Below are 17,941 nucleotides of genomic sequence, written 5' to 3'. Positions count from 1 at the left end.
TCTACCCCTTAATGTGGATTTAAATAAAATAACAAATAGTTTTGCTTCCCAAACGTATATTAAAAAAAAAAAAAAAAGATTTTCCTCTCAAGCATGCAAAAAAGTACAAATCCAAACAACGAAACTTTTCGCAGCGACATGCGGTGTCATCGAACGATGATGGTTTCAAGCCTCAAGAGATGGTGTTAAACAGCATCGACTTCAATTTTAACAAATCAACATTGATTTCATCCTTGAAGGAGGGCCACTGACAATGAATTACAAATAAATGAACACAATCAAAAGGAATTATCAGCCAATTGTAGGCTAATAGTTGCCTGTTTGCGCAATGTGCATGACTAGCCACGACTGAAAGCCGCAAAAGCAAACATCATAAAAAGAAAACAATCACTAGTGTAATTAAACCCCATCCGAATCTATGCCACACATAAATGCATAATTTATTAGTGTTGACAGTTTTGCTGCTGTGGTGTCATTGGCAAGGTTTCTGAATTCGTCGGTGGGTTTTTTTTTATGACGACAGTAAACAGAAGAAACGAGCTAAAATGAAAAGCTCAGTAACCTTCAACGCTTTTGTGCCTCACTGCTGGAAAAAAAAAAGCTTAAAACAAGACAATGCTGGTGCTTAACCAACTAAGCGGCAATTTGGTCAGGGTGGAAGATCAGCTTGAACCGATAAGACCAGTTTAGGCCTCTTTAAGAAGTTGTTTTCGGCAGAGCTCTACTCTCCGCTTCTGTCTGATTTGATCCAGTTTGATTTGTTCTGTTGGTTTCCCATAAGTCTGTGTCTAAATATGACCGAGCTCCATCCACCCACAGTCAGGATGTTATATTGGATATGAGATTGTGATATCACAGTTCCCAACTGATGCAAACGCAAGTGCTGCATTGAACCCCCCCACTGGTTTAGAAATGTCTCGCAAAACCTGGCAAAAATATGCCGCTTTGTGCGAGGCAAGTGAAGTTTCACACCTAGGGAAAACTTTTGCTCAACGCTTTAACAAATGCCACATTTCATTCCAAAATGCTGTAAGTACCAGTGTGACATGTTTATGTTTGCCATTTATATAAAATCATTTCTCCCAAAGAACGGTGCACATAAATAGGATGCTTACTGCCATACTGAGAAACATATACGTGAGTCATTTTTATGCCTTTTTAAGATCTCAGTGTTTGTTTTCTCGCTGATTGCCAATTTTCCACTGTAATTATACTAATTTTGAAATGACCATTTTAAGATTTTATTCTGCTCCGTGTTTTATTGGAAAGTCATTCATAATTTCATTTGCTCGGTTCCTAAACCTAGTTAGCTCTCTACGTAGGTAGCATTTTACGTCTTCTAAGGCACGCTTGTAAATGCAAATTCTGTTCCCAGTGTGTGACAGGTTCTAAGATAACTTGTTTTAGATCTGTTTTAATGCAACATTACACGTGCCCTACTAAAAAGAGTTTGTGAAAGTTTTAGGAAATACATCAGGAAATGTATATTCGGTAGAATTATCACAATTGATTATCAAATCACATTAAAAATGTCACATTTACTTAAAAACAGCTGGTTATGGCTTAAATGAACGTAAAAAGTTGAGAGAAAATCTGACATGTATCAATATATGAGATCCATGCCATTAGGTCTTAAAGTGACAGCAGCCTAAATCCTGCTACTTTCTGTGGAACTGATGTTCACCAAAGAATAAATTAAAAAACTCTCACTGCATTCGAATTGAATAGCATTAGTAGCTTTAATACAAATTAATGTTTTAATAATACAGTACAGCATTTTAGTTTTACATTTAATTATTCAAATACAGTTTGCAGATATACATTTTACGCCATGTAGATTTTTTGATTCCAGTCTTGGAAAGATAGATTTGATAGATGTGTTAAAACAAGGGCAAAGTGGTTGTACTTTATTTTACAGTATGTGTACTTATATTCACTTACAACGTACTTACAGTGTACTTACCCAAGAAAGTACCGGTATTATAAGGTAACTGCATGGGGTAGTGTTAGATTAAGGGTTATTATCTTGCTAGTTATTACCCTGTTATTGTAATTGTTACAATACATAGTATGTACATTAGGGACAGGACTCTAAAATAAAGCACTACCGGCGAAGTTCCTAAACTTGAGGTGAAATACATAGAGTGGATGTATGATCATATTGTTTTCTTCATAACGGAGTTTGAATGTGGAAGAGCTGTGAAGTCATGCGAAACATGTAAAAAAAAAGGTCTGCAGTAGGCTAAAAGCAAAATGTCAAAAAAACGCTATTTGTGTGTTGCATAGAGTTGCTGCAGAACATAATTTATAATGTGGCCTTTGAGCAAAGACTAGGCAGTTGACTAGTTTTTGAAACCTTTGTGACTAAACAATAAAATAATTCCAACATGCAGATGTGCAACATATTGCACCATCAGAAGAGACAGGCATCTTCGTAGAATCGCTCTGCTAACACAGTTTTTCGTCTTCAGCTCTACAGCTCAGTTGAGTTTGGCCGTCGATGGCAGCTCGTTCACGAGCGGGTGGCGCCCAATCGATTCTACTGGTAAGCTCTCTGTGTGATTTCTTCTGCTGCATGTGGAACATCAATCATTTGAGCTCCTGCATTCTGTGCCTGATAAAAGAATAAAACAAAGAACACGGACTGTTGTTCAATCCTGATGCGATCTTCCCCACTGTGTTCCACCTCCGACGCTACCTTGAGGTTTACATCCAAAACTCTTTAATGAATGTTGTCATTAGACCTTGTTTCTGAGTCGGAGACTGCAACTTGCAATGTTGCAAATTATTTAGTCATTAAGAAAGCTTATTCAACTTCATCAGGATGCCTAATAGATGTCTAGACTGTGGTGATTAGAGAGACCTGTTGAGAAATAAATTCTAAATTCGATTCGATTTTATGTTTATCTCTGGTCTCAAGTGGACAAGCTGGAATGAACTCAAAGGTATTTTGGTCATTGATCGATTGAGATTATTATTTTCAAATAATATATGTTTTATAGGTGTCATCCATTGTGACACCTGTAAAAATATTACATGATCATTTAAAGCAGGTAAAAGTTTTGCTCCGTGTTTCAAGAATCAATTCAATGCATTCAATTAGTGGCAATCACAATACAATTTAAACTCTCTCGTTGGTCAGTTTTTTCATTGATCATTCCTGTCTTTTCCCATCCAAATTCTAGTCATTTAGTACCAGGATTTAGCTTTTTTGAGGACATTTTAGTGTGAGATTTTTGCATAAGCACCGTCAAAGTGGGACAGAGTGAAGACATCAGAGAGTCAGCCCGGAGTATCGTTATTTTTAGGCTGGTAATGATCTATCCTCACAAGTTCCCCTCTGTGAACTCTCACATATGGAGTCTTTTTATCTGAAGTGAGATGAGACATATAACCCTTACAAATGTGTAGCTATTGACTGTGTGAAATTAGATTGTCCCTTTTGATGAGATACACCACCATAATCGCAGCCGGTGTATGAGATGACTGAAGAAATGGAGCTTTGAATGGATGAAATGTATGTATCTTTTGTATCTGTCAGAGCTTCAAAAGCAGATCTGATTCTTGCCTAATACCCACAAAGATATAAAGTCTTGCTGGAACTGAATGGGTCAGAACTCTTTTGCCTTTACCTTTACATTTTTCTGTGAAATTGAACTTGTAAGGGAGTTGGTAATAATCTTGGGAGTGAATCAAGTAAAACTAAATTAGCATTGATATGCATTATATGCCAGCATTGCCAGGATATTATATTACATTTCTCATTTCCTATGGGTTACTATACCAGGAAAATGATGTTATCTTTGTTAAATAAGTGATATGTATATGTATATGTGTGTGTGTTTGTGTTTTGTAAGTATATAAGTGTACTATAAGTGTACTAACGATCAATTTAAACACACAACACGCACTAGGGTTCCCAAAAGTTAAAATCGCATTTATTTTACATGAATGGATTGTGAATGATAACTTACAGACCTTTTACAGACAGACCTGAGCTACTAGGCAGTTAATCAGTCATCACCCCTATTTTATCACTCTTTTTTTAAGTTTTCATGCTCAGAAGCAGAATTCCTGGTGAAAACTACATTAACCGTGATTCTGCAGAGAAATCTCCGCCAATCACAGTAAACTGCACCAAAATAACTCTTTACCACTGTGAATGATTGAAGTATGTATATTATGTACTCAAAAGTATGTTGAGTGCATATTTTGCATGAAATACATTCAAAATATTTAAATTAATCGTTTTATTAGCTGTGTAATAAGTGGGTTTTAATACAGTCAGCTCAAATTAATTATCATTTTTGCAAAACAAAGCTCTTCGGTCTTTGGATTATGGGTCAAATTCGAAATACAGCGCTCAAAAAGGGTGTAACTGTTTATTGAATTCACAGCTCTGCCTTTTAAATATTAAGGCTGATCCCAAAGCACACCGAGGGATGCTATATTTGTGAAAGCGTCAATACTTCCAATAAGTGTCATGATAAAGTCTTGAGATAGTCTGCTTCTACCTTTGTGTGTTCCTCTCTGGAGCAGCTCTCTGATTTTTCAGTCTCAAATAAATATTTCATGCAACAATGATTTTTTTCCACACTAAAAAGAGCGAGAGAGCTGTGTGCGCTGCCTGTGGGTGTTCTTGGGAAGCAAATGAGAAGGGCTTACTTTTAATGATGTCAGGATATGCTCCTTGCTTCTGTCAGAAAGCACAGATAGATGGAGATGGAAATGGAGGCTTAGCAGGATACGGTGTTCTGATGGTACTTTCTCAACTTAACCCACATTGCTCCTTTGGGAAGCTAGCATGGATCTTTTAGCTGGCACACAAAAAAGCCAATGCCCTTATTTTGACCCATCTGTTGTTGTATGGAAACACAAAGGATTTTCATTTTCCAAAGCTCATTTTATAAAACACTGTTTTTTATTTCCTTTGGGCTCTCCAGGTCTAAACTGGGCCTTGATAAAGAGCCGGGCCTGATTCACCTTGAGACCAGCATCTCAGAGACCCGTAAGTCTGAATGGCGTACCCGGACGTGCTTTGATTACATTTCAAGAAGCAATAATTCAAAAACAGCGCAAGGCAACATTTAGAGGGTTCAGAACAGGTTTCACATTAAAATGCAAAAAGGACAGTTCTGCACCGGCAAATCCATCTTTACGCATTTGCCATCGGTAATTAACAGTACTGAAGAAACATGCACAAATTGAGTTTGTCTTTGCTTTGTTGAACCCGTATTTTTAATGATTGACAAACAGAATGAGAAGCTAAACTCAAAACGGTAAATTTTTAGATTGTTTGATTTTAATACAAGGTCATTAGGGATGCCGGGTGCAACATTTTCATTGGTAACTTCTAGAGATTTAACTGGAGATTTACTAGAGATTTAATTGACCCATATTGATAAATGTTATGTGGTTAAAATGTATTAAGAAAAAAAGGATGTGGTTGAGTTGAAATGATGAGTTTTAACTCATAAATTGCTAGCAATAAACAAAGAATGACAGATTAATGGTGAGTAATACATTGAAGTCGAACCGAAAATTTAAGTAGAAAGAATAAAGTAGTATTTTTTTTTTTTTTGTTTGTTTTCTCATAAGAGAACACTTTAAAGTAATATCATTATTTGATTTAATACATTCAGTTCTCAATATCAGTATTACTGTTATCTCCCATCAGACTACCTGTCTGTCTGGAAATTCAATATATCTTCATTTCCCCCCCCCCGCTGTTTGTCCTGTTGTTGTTGCAGAGGCTCTTTATGTCACATGCAAGCTTCAAAACTGCACAGACGCCAACAAGGGCAAACCTTTTCCAGGATACATTGACCCCAACTCCCTGGTGGTCCAGGATGAGTATGTGTTTGTCCAGGTGAGTCGTTTAAAGCGGGGGAAACTGGTATGGCTGTAATCATTATATGATGATATTTATAATTCTGGCATCAATATTAAAGCATTTTACACAGCTCAGTTATACTTGAATCTCTTCCTTGACTTTTCATTTAAGAGCGATCAAGGAATCTTCTATTTTATTTAAGTCAAGTTCAGTCTTTTAGTCAAGTACCTTCATTAAATGATATTCAGTTATGCATGTACTTTTCAAAATGATTTCATGGGAAGGCTGTACTCCCTCAAAAACACACACAACCAACAAGCTTATTTTAAAAATGTAATTTAATACACAACTCTTTCCCCAGATTTTTGCATCGATTTACAGTCTACAGAAGTTTGTTTTCGAAATCTTCGAAAGCTAGTCTACAGATTTAAGTTAATAGATTTCATAGAAAACTGCAGATTCCATTTTTTTGTAGCCTCGGGCTATTATTCCAGCTGATTTTAGAACATGTTTGTTTTAATATGTCTTCTAACAACAAGGCACATGAGTTTTGATCAGATCAACATAAAAGTCTCGAAGCGTACAAGATTGTTTAGTGTATGATAGCCATTTTCATTTCTGTAACTGTTTAAGAAATTGCATTATTCCTAGTGTGCTAAAATCTTTTCTGATTTTAACATTTAAGGTCTTCGCACAAAATTCCAAAATTGTAGCGCTTGAAAAATAAATGCAACCTCATGGTATGTTAATCACTGCCCCCAAAATGTCCATCCATCATAAAAAAAAAATTGATTATCTGCATTTTTACATTATTTTAATAGAAAAAGACAACGGAAAGAAAAAAAAGAATAATAAAAAAAATTGACTCAGAAGGACTTTTAAATTTAAACACTTTTGTAGTGCAGTCCAGGTGAATCCAATGCTGATGCATTACTTTTTTTTAGATACTTTTGAATACCGCGAACCCTCTTTACACCCATATTAAGCACTTAATCTTAACACCAGGTGTAAACAGTATATATGAGGTGCCCTAATTAAAGCACAGATAGAAACTAATCCAGTCTGATCCAGTCTGTGTCATGCATTTGGCACAGTTTCAACTGCGATTCAATTATGATAGCGTGATTGAATTGCACCGATCATATCGCGATGCATAATGCGAGCCCTAATATGGGACCAATATCCCACAAGAACTCAAAATGTGACTTGTTTCTAAAGCGTCTTTGTCCTGTCTATTTGTGATCCCTCCATTACCCAAGGTGTCAACCGGCGGTCGGCCAATCTACTACGTGTCATCCAGGCGAGATGTGTTTACACCCATGAAGCTTCCCAAATACACCCTTCCAAAGGTAGGGTGGCTCATTCACACTTGCTCGACACGGAGTCAGAATCCGCCACGCTGTGACAGAGTAAACAGACATTGCTTTTTCAGACCCAGATCATAGTGTCCCTCGATGTTAGCCTTTGAAGCTTCAAACCTTTACAAAATTCGATTTTTTTTCCTCGCCGGCATCTGGCAGACTCTTACTTCTGAATGAGTGAATTCAGGGACGCAGATGCTACCGCGGTCCCTCGCCTCTCAGGATGCTGTGTTATTATTCAAAGCTTAAAATCTGCTGCGCTCACATGACAATTAAACATGTTTTATTCAATCAAGCTCTCGGCGCTCCTTTAAGCACACATCCAAGCAACCCTTGCTCGGTCTGGGGTAGATGAAATTCGCAAACTGCCAGCATGTGGTTTTGTTGCATTTGCCCAACTGACAAGCTCAATTTAAGCCTAATAAGAATATTTGCCGTACGCCGGAGCTGTGAGCAAAACAAGGCAGGTGAGAGTAGGGTCTGATACTGATTATTAATCGGATTCAGCTCAGTGGGGTGAAACCACCACTGCTCTCCAGCTGTCCCCAGCCGTCCCGGGAACAACATTCATATTCAATCTCGCTTGATTAGAGGCAAAAATCACATTAAAGGTTAAAGTCGTCCTACTCTGATATATGCAAATGAGAAGGGTAAAGGTGTTTTGATTCTTGAATATTAAAAGGCACTTAAGTTGTTTGGAGTTCGGCCTACTTTTTCTTTTTGATGATGGAAAAGACTGAATAGAGTCGTTCATGTCATTTGAATGGCTCGGTTATGAACCTCAGTAGAAAATGCAGTTGAGAATAAAAAGGCAATTGAAGACCTCAGTGGAAATGCTATTAACAAAACACACATATCAATATTAAATATAGATATGGGCAGTTAGATAAAAGGAAATTCTTGTACACCAGCAGTGACATATATATATCTATATTCATTTCAAAACAGTTTAAAGATATCTGGATATACCTCGATGGTTATGAGTTTCCGAAGTTTTTATGTTGGGATTTGGTCCCATTCTTGCCTGATTTTGGTTTCCAACAGCTGAAGAGTTCTCTATAGGTGAGAGATCTGGACTGCAGGACTGAAGTCAAGCTGTAGAAATAACTGCAGTATGTGGATGAAATACACAAGGTATTCCCTGAAGTGGACATTGTCTGGAGGGGAGCATATGTTGCTCTAAAACCTTTATATACCTTTCAGCATAAATAGTTCCTTCTAAAACATGCAAGCTGCCCATACCATATGCACTTATCCACCTCCATACCATCAGAGATGCTGGCTTTTGAACTGAACGCTGAGAAGATCTCTCTCGTCTTTAGCCCGGAGGACACTGAGTCAGTGATTTCCAAGAAGAATGTCAAATTCGGGCTCGTCTGAACATTAAATGGTTTTTCAAACAGTCCATTTTAAATGAACATTGATCCACAGGACATCATGTTCACATATGGCTTCCTTTTTGCATGGTAGAGCTTTATGGCCTCTGCAGATGGCAAGGCGATTGTGTTTACCGACAATGGTTTCTGGAAGTATTCCTGGGCCTGTTTAGTAATGTCAGTGACAGAATCATGCGATACAGTGTCGTCTGAAGACCCCGGAGATAACGTGCATCTAGCTGAGGTCTTTGGCCTTCTCCCATACTCAGAGTTTTCTTCAGTTATAACAAGCCTCAGTTAACGGTTAAGTTTGAGGAATTATCTCAGCATTTTCAGGATGCTTACACGAATGCATGTTCAAAATAACAGCATTTATTTAAAATTCTATTAAATCAGTTTGTCTTTTGATCAATTTAACGTGTCCTTGTAGAAGGAAAGCATTTATAAGCCTGTCACTTTTTTGCATAATTATCAAATAATTTCTAATACAAAACTGGTCAGACAGCTACGCTGGGCAGCACCAGTCAAACTAGCGCATCAATTACAACCCACTATTATAAAACATTCCTTGTCAGTTTTATAGACTTCTTTATTGACATGTTTATACCAACGTTTGGATAACGCCAGAGGCAGAATATTGTTTTGTCAAATAAATCACAGAGATCTGCTTTCCTTTTTTTCCCCAGGATCTGCATGTGATCAGTACAGATGAGAACCGAGTTGTGGCGGCAGTTCAAGAGTGGAACCAGAATGACACTTACAACCTGTACGTGTCAGAGGCCGGAGGCATTTACTACACGCTGGCTTTGGAGAACGTCATGAGCAGTATGGGACCAGAGGGAAATGTCATGATAGATCTATATGAGGTACGTCTCCACAAGACAAAAGTGTCATTTATTTCCCACACTGTATGAATGTGTGCACATGCACACCTTAATGTTCGCATTTCACTGGATATTAAAAGCATGATTAAATTGAATGCACTAATGAATGCTAATTGGGTGTAGTGCTAATTGATTTAATAGCAGCGCTAATTAATTAAGGTATTCATTACATGACACCAGTGGATTATCTAAACAAGGAGCACTTGGGAACCCTGTATACTCTCTGTGCATCTAAATCTATCACTAAAGGGGGAAACCATGGACACGTTAAATATGATAACAGATTCTGTACCATATATGAAGAGTATATAGAGTTAATTTGCAAAAACAGCTAACAGAAAATGAAAAAAATTGTTTTTTCATTGTGCGCTCCAGTTAATCTCAGTCAAACTACAATTGGGTTATTTTGATTAGGTAAAAAACTAACTAACTAACTAACAAAATGAAGTACAATAGAATCATAACATTTAAAAAAACATTTTTGAAAATGTACACATGTACTATTCATTGTAAATACACATTTTTTTGACAATAATGTGTCTGTATATATATACACACACACACACACACACACTAAGTTTTAGTAATAACAGAAAACTATTTTAAATGTAAATAAAATTTAAGTATCACTCCTACTGTATCTTTGAACAAATAAATGATAATCATAATGATGATTAGAAAAAAAAGACTTATCTGATCTGACTGTTTGACCTGAAACACTTTTCTAAGCATCCCATTTCACTTTTAAGCCACATATGGGTTTATAAAAAGTTTACTGTTTTTGCCTGTGTATGTGTGTGTGTCTAAACAGCTGGATTTGAATCTAAAAACTATTTTGCAAAACAGTTTCCTATCCCTGATGTACTATTGAGCTTCGGCATTGAACTCTGATTCAGTGTCTTTCCAAATGCCTGTATGCTACAAGATACCTTACGATCTGAGAGCAGGGGGGTTTTCAGGGGGGTTTTAGTTCCCAAGTTTTTATAGCGCTACAAATTGGGTCTGATAGCGCTGCCAGCATACAAAAGCACCGGACTGAAGCCAGCGATTAGGGCTTGGGTTTAGATGGCTCGTCTCTCGAAGAATACCCCAGATCTCTATTCATACACCTCTGGATGGAACAGCGCATGCAGCCGCGCATTGCAACAGAGGCCAGCAGGTGTCAAGCTATCTCCTGATCAAATAATTAAACTGTTGATGATAGCAACCCCCATAAAATCACATTTGGCCCTCGGATAGGCTGAAGAGTCCGGTGACTTGATTGAGGTCGCCACCTCCGTGTAACATATGCTAAAATCTCAGCCGTCGGCTAGATTGAAATATTCGTCAATTATTAAATAGTCTGTGCCCTTCGAGGCCCATCTCGGGCTGCTTCTCCTCCTCTCTAGTGCTTCCTGGCCCTGAAGAGATGTCACTTCTGTTCAGGACGGACATGGATTATCTTCTCCTTCCCTTACATACTCCCATTCCACTCCAATAGATAGATCCTACCAGGAACTGCTGTATGTCCAGAGCTTTTCAGAAGTTCACTTCTGCCACAGGAGCACAAAGTAATAAATGCATCACAGGCATTTTTTTTTTCCTATAGGAGGAAATGGTGCAACTTTAGGGATGTGATTATTAGTGATTTATCTTTTCCTTTATTATCTCACTTTGTTTATTTTCCCGTCCCCAGGTGGCAGGAATAAAAGGCATGTTTTTGGCTAATAAGAAGCTAAATAATGAGGTGAAGACATACATAACCTATAACAAAGGCCGCGACTGGAGGCTCCTGCAAGCTCCTTCGGCTGATCTCAGAGAAAACCGAATCCATTGCATGCTGGTGAGTGGACTTGTGGGAAAGCAAAAAGACAGAGGATTGTTCAAAGTTAGCTGTATGAAATTTGACGTTCATAAATGAGCTTTATGAGGTCTTTGTACTTTCACAAAAGCAACTTGAAACACTGCTTATGAAACTTTAAATAAAGATGGGTGTTACTTTTATTGTACGTCCAGGGGCTGATTTTTATGAAACTGATTTCAAAACTGTATTATTATGTCATGTTTCATGACATCTTCATAATTTATTTTACGCTTCTTTTCTAATTCTACTTATTTGCTCTAGCCAGTCGTTTAAAATAATCTTTTTAAATTATCATAAAAAGTTCAAATCAAGATAAATAACCTTATTTTTATTAAGTGTCATTTCTAATCGAGCTGTAACTGTGTTAAATGATGTAAAAGGTATATATACCTTTTATTTAATACATAAAATCTTAGCTATGAAATTAGCCTTGAAATTAAAGTCTGACATTTAATTCATTTTTTTTCGTTGAATGATTATAAACACAGTATTTAATCTGATGTTCTTATTGGTGATTAAAACTATTACAATTTGTTTTTTATTAATTGAAATGCAAGCGTTTTTGCATTGACTCATATGTGAACCTTTTACCACAAAACCAGTCATTAGTGTCCTTTTTAAAACCTTTTTATTGATCTATAGTTTAGGATATGACATTATTTGGCCCAGATAAAACCATCTGAAAATTTTGGAATCTTATGGTGCAAAAAAAAAAATTTTTTTAGAATTTTTACATTTTTAGAATAAATAAAATAGCTTTAGAATGGTCCGAATGAAGTTCTTAGCGATGCATATTGCTAATCAAAAATGTATTCATGAATTAATTTTATATATTTGTGATATATTTACAATATATTTCTTTTGCCCCAATGCATTGTTAGCTATTGCTTCAAATATGCTAAATATACTATACTGCTTTAAATAAATATTATAAAAATAATGTATAACTATAGTACTAAAATAACACTGTTTGAGATGCATTGGAAATGTTCCTGTGATGTTAACTGTTGAAACATCAAACTAGGTGTGAGTATCTGTTTTAGACACTCAGTTACATATGGTCATGCTTCCTGATATTTTAAACAATTTCTCACAATAGCTCCATTATAAAAACAATTCAGTAATATGCCAACAGAATGCACATCCCTATAGACACGGCTGTTTGGATGAGGTCTACGTAATCAGTGCTGCTTGTCATCTCAAGGCGTATATTTCATTCCGTGGAGATATTATCCATCCCCGGTGAATGGCCTCCGCAATCTCCCCCCAACCCCCCAAAATGCAAACAAAAATAATTACCCTTTGATAAACTCAACTAATTAACGGTCCCACTGTTGGCCTTGCCTTCACCATCCATTACAGAGCTATTTGTTAGAAAATGTCAAAGTTTTAATAAACCCCTAAACAACCCTTGCAACATGTGCTTACCATTGGCATTTCCAGACTTATAATGAGAATTGTGTCACTAAAGGTTATTCCAATCAAAATTAATGTTGGGAGTGAAAAAAGTCACGAGCCTTTGCCGTTGTGGGATTTTTTTATTATATATTTTTTTTTAAATGGGATTTTATTCGAGCCCAAGCACAATGACAGTTTAGTGGAGGCCACACACCGGGGGTCGAAGCGATTCTGAGACCCTGCTTGATGGAGATAATTGTTTGTGTTGCTTCTAGCCGTACTGTTCTCTGCATCTCCACCTGCACGTATCTGCAAACCCGTACACATCTGGAAACATAGCCAGCAGAGAATCGGCCCCTGGAATCATAGTGGCGTCAGGTGAGTTTAGAAATGATGCTTACTTTACTTTCTTAATTTGGACCTGCCTTCTAAAAATGTTGCCAAAAAAATGTATCATTCCATTTTTGGATCCTCATTTAATCTTTAATGAAACATTTCAAAGTTAAAGACATATTTAGAAAAAGATTAATAAAACTGAATAGTCAAGAGTTATTTGTATTTTTGCTTTGGTTACAGACAGGTAGAAATTATCTAGATGACAGGTACTGGAAGAAGAAAATAGTTTTTAAAGTGTGTAGTTCTCATATTCTTCTTTAAATCCCTGACATCAGTTCATTTTTTTGTCCAGGAACTCCAAAGCGAAGCATATTTAAATTCCTTTCATCTTGAGCGCTTATGACACTGTTATTGTTGAAGACGTTCATTTTGCGCTCGTGGAGCGCAGGCATCTGTATATGGACTATAAACAAGATTAGTGTCGTGCTAGCATAAACAAATGGAAATGCTAAGTGCTACTCTTGAGATTAGCAGCAGAGAGTCTTTAGAGCGTTCTTATTATTCTCTCTCCATCATCTTCTGTTTTCACAACCGACTAACTCTTCCACCACTTCAAACTTCAAATGTTTATTTTATAAGATTGAAAGCGCTTGTCACTTTTTCATTTTACTCCTTCAGGCTTGTGTCTTCCGCGACGCTCGCCGACTATATTGCCTCCGGATGCACGCAGATGAAATATAAATGTCTTGGCACTGTAACTATCTGGATAAGTAATCCTAGGAGGAGAGCGACTATTAGATATTAGGCTCTAAATTGACGTTTAGTTGATTGATTTGATGGCAGAAGGGCTGTGGAGATGCCATAGACTTTCCTGAGTTGCTTAGCTTATTAGATAGAGAGGTTTTCTAGAACTCCTGCTTACCTCACAGGGTCAGACTCTGATTTCATTACACATGATGCATTTGCTGCTGTAAAAAGCTATCTATCTATCTATTAGATTGTCTATCTGCCCATCCAGTCATTGATTCATCTATCCACCTTTCTGTCTTTCCATCCATCCGTCCATCCATCGATCTATCCCTCTATCCATTGATCTATCTGTCCACCTATCTTCATGTCCACCCATCCATGTATTTATCTATTTATCCATCATTCTTTCTGTCAGTCTGTCCATCCATTGACCTATCCAACTATCTTCCTGTCCATCCATCCATCCATCCATCCATCCATCCATCCATCCATCCATCCATCCATCTTTCTGTCTGTCCATTCATTGATCTGTCCTTCTACCTTCCTGCCCAACCATCCATCCATCCATCCATCCATCCATCCATCCATCCATCCATCTTTCCGTCCATATAACCATTTTTCTTTCTGTCTGTCCATCTGTTGATCTGTCCTTCTATCTTTCTGCCCATCCATCCATCCATCCATCCATCCATCCATCCATCATCCACCCATCTTTCCATCCATATAACAATTTTTTTAGTCTATCTATCCATCTCTCTTTCTCTCAATTCAACCATTTTTCTTTCTGTCTGTCCATCCGTTGATCTGTCATTCTATCTTTCTGCCCATCCATCCATCCATCCATCCATCCATCCATCCATCCATCCATCTTTCCGTCCATATAACCATTTTTCTTTCTGTCTGTCCATCCGTTGATCTGTCCTTCTATCTTTCTGCCCATCCATCCATCCATCCATCCATCCATCCATCCATCCATCCATCCATCCATCTTTCCGTCCATATAACCATTCATCTTTCTGTCTGTCCATCCATGCATCCATCCATCCATCCATTCATCCATCCATCCATCCATCAAATGCATGGATTTATCTTTTCATCGCCTCATTTAAATTTTTCTCACTGAAACCTTTTTCTCTCTTTTATCCTGCAGTACATAATGGATCAAAACCAAGTTACATAAGAGTTTTTCTGTCACAGAATATTGCACACACTTCAGCATTATGGGAAAAAGTGAAAGAGAGTATATGATATTGTGTAGCTGCCATATTCTCTTCTGTCACCCGAATAACATGCTGCCCTTGTATTTTAGAATCCAAAAAAATGCATTTTCTAACCTTCAAACTGATCTAGCCAACATTAGTAATCACAACCTAATAATAGAATATAGTCATTGTGGATGAACGATCAACAGAAATACAAATTATGACAAAAACCATGAAAAACTTGCCAGCTTCAGGAACGAAGTACGTATGACTCTTGCAATGCAAAAAGGCACAATCCAATCAATCTTCATATTCATATAGCTTTAGTTATCAACTCTCTATCTGCTTCGGTAAGCATGACTGTAATTGTTCTGCTCCTCTCTCTATAGGTTCCATCGGCGCGGAGTTAACGAGCAGCAACGTTAGCATGTTCATCACATCCGACGCTGGAAACACGTGGCGGCAGGTGACTCTGACCGTGGGGTGTTCAGCCAGATGGGGGTGGGCAGTAATTTCAGCACTGATGCGTATCGTTGAGCGGATAAATCCACGTGCCGTGTTTGAGAGCTGATAATCAAATGACACCTTCAGAGAAAACTAAATTCAATGACATATATGATGCCCGTGGGTGCATGTTTGATGATGCGATTTAAATTTATGGGGCCAGCTGTCTAATTAAAAATGGAGAGCTCAAATAATTAAGAGAAAATTGATGTGGCAAAAAGTTAAAGCACGCTGGGTAGGGCACGAGTTTGATGTCATATATCTTGTCAGTAAGAATTACAATCACTAGGATTTGAGAAATAGCATCATTTCAAGGACAGCAGACCTGTGGTTGCCAGCTTTCATCTAATCAAATTGAAAGCCCTCCCAAGAAGAGTAAGGATATGAAATATTGTCATAAATCATCCAATCTGACACTATGAATGAAAATAACACGAGAACATATGTAACAATTCCTTGAGACACATAAGAGCAGAAGAGAATAGTGTGTTTTCTTGGCGCTAAACCAGCAAAATATTTATCTGAAATACAGTAAATAACAGCAATCATCTATAGTTTTATGTACATCAGAGCATCTAGGGTCAGGTGCATTTCTAGGTTATAATGACTCTAGTGTGGCTTGTAGCTCGGTCGATCCAACTTTTCCAGCGTGTTCACAGCCAAAAGGAAAACAAAACAGACCCCGCACAGTATTCCGCTAACATAAACACTAGCCTCGTAATCATTAGCCCATGAAGTACTTAAGCCAATCAGATGGTGTTTTCCTCCACTTTAACAGACTTGTGTATGCTAAATGCTTGAAGCCCCAAGGCCTAAACTCAACAGGAATTCATATCAGCAAGAATTCACAGCACATACAGTGCAGTTATCAGAGCTCTGGGGCAAACAAATGGAAACTACTAATGAGGGCCTCGATTTTCGTTCAACTTTGCAGTAGGTCAACCTAGCATCTGTCTGGATTTTCCTCTGTAAGCCAATTACTTGTTTCATACATGTTTGCAACTACTAGCAGTTCGGTAATAGTGACTGGAGGGGCTATGGCTTTTAGGCTGTTTTTTTCTTGAGCTCTGTATTTTTATTAAATTATATACTCGTGTGTACCCTTATAAAAAAGGCACAAAGCTGTCTTTTATAAAAGACACTCTTGCGCCGTATTCATGAAAAACTAGTACTTTAAAGGTACATAAATAGTGCAATTTAATACCCTTTTGAAAAGTAATGTTGCAGTTTGTGCCTTTTCTTTTCTTCCTTTTTGCTATTTTTTCCCTGAAAGCGTAGTCTAATTTATGGAAGCATTTTATTAATAAACACAACAGGCTTGATGGTTAATTGATTACACATCAGCAAAGAAGATTAACGATTAAAATTACCTTTTGCATTAGCTGACGTCTGTTTAGATTTTTTTTTTACTGTATTTTGAAGTTTTATATTATCAGTTCCCGTGTTTATGAAACAGGATAAAATGCTTGGCATCCCCAACAACATCATGCCAAAGTACTAAAATGACTTAAAACTGTATCCTATGTTCACTATATTGTGGTAAACCAAATATTTTTTTTCAATATTGTATGTTTTATATTTTATGCAGTACATAACGAGAATATCAAAATAAATGAAACAACATGCATTCTTTGTCTATTCCAGATATTTGATGAAGAGTACAGTGTGCTGTACCTAGATCAAGGCGGAGCTTTAGTGGCAATTAGACACACCCCTCTACCCATCAGGCACCTCTGGTAATCCTACACCAAAATCATTACTAATATTCCATGTGCATGTTCCTAAAAGATGAGTCAATGCAGTCGCACCGAGCTGACTCACATAATCACGGGGAGTGTGAACATTCTCATTAAACCCAGTAGACTGTGTAATACTTTTGTCTAGTAATCTAGATTAAATGTCGGAAAGGTGCAGTAAAGTCCTGTTTGAATTATTTGCCAGCTGTGTGTGCAAATGCAATCTTTTTCTACACCATATCGTAGTTTCAGCTGTGTGCTGCTGGGTTCTGTGCAGGTTGAGCTTTGATGAGGGGAGGGTGTGGAACAAATACAGTTTCACTTCGTCGCCTCTGTTCGTGGATGGGGTCTTGGGCGAACCGGTCGAGGAAACGCTTATAATGACGTAAGTATAATAAATATTCAATAGAAATGCATTCTGATTGTTCTGGAATGGAAAAATGTTGCTTGATTAAATAAATGTGATGAACACGGTAAACACTATTTTCAAAGAATCGCATAAACTCCGTTATTGTGTGGAAGCCGGTTTTTTTCATAATAGTAAAAAACTACTGTAAATGCAATATTTTATGTTACAGACTTTTTTTTTTACATTTGCAAGAAAAAAATATTAATATTTTTTAGAACTGGAAATTTATATCTAACAATTTTGACTTGGTGTCATAAAGTCAGAACTATATAATATAAACTCACAATTCTGGAAAAAAAAATCACAAAA

The 17,941-nt window shown here is 37.2% G+C and overlaps 1 protein-coding gene across 5 annotated transcripts in view; it reads left to right on the top strand.

Annotated features, from left to right (window-relative positions):
- The window catches only part of LOC122351696 (VPS10 domain-containing receptor SorCS1), a 143,826-nt gene that overhangs the window by 102,786 nt on the left and 23,099 nt on the right, over positions 1-17,941 (top strand). For 4 of the 5 annotated variants that reach the window (XR_006251794.1, XR_006251793.1, XM_043248966.1 and 1 more), the window contains exons 5-14: positions 2,472-2,545; positions 4,944-5,008; positions 5,751-5,869; positions 7,093-7,182; positions 9,257-9,436; positions 11,130-11,276; positions 12,971-13,073; positions 15,373-15,449; positions 17,132-17,223; positions 17,501-17,608. Coding sequence is in view for 3 of the 5 variants with exons in the window: in XM_043248966.1 (XP_043104901.1) it covers positions 2,472-2,545; positions 4,944-5,008; positions 5,751-5,869; positions 7,093-7,182; positions 9,257-9,436; positions 11,130-11,276; positions 12,971-13,073; positions 15,373-15,449; positions 17,132-17,223; positions 17,501-17,608 (1,055 nt within the window). In the remaining 2 variants the exon portion in view is untranslated. The remainder of the gene's footprint in view (positions 1-2,471; positions 2,546-4,943; positions 5,009-5,750; positions 5,870-7,092; positions 7,183-9,256; positions 9,437-11,129; positions 11,277-12,970; positions 13,074-15,372; positions 15,450-17,131; positions 17,224-17,500; positions 17,609-17,941) is intronic. The other variant, XM_043248986.1, reaches the window with a different exon arrangement.

This window comes from Puntigrus tetrazona, chromosome 1 (assembly GCF_018831695.1).
Source record: "Puntigrus tetrazona isolate hp1 chromosome 1, ASM1883169v1, whole genome shotgun sequence".
Lineage (NCBI taxonomy): Eukaryota > Metazoa > Chordata > Actinopteri > Cypriniformes > Cyprinidae > Puntigrus > Puntigrus tetrazona.
The sequence above is the reverse complement of the archived record's forward strand: the minus strand, read 5'-3'. Positions and strand labels throughout refer to the sequence as shown.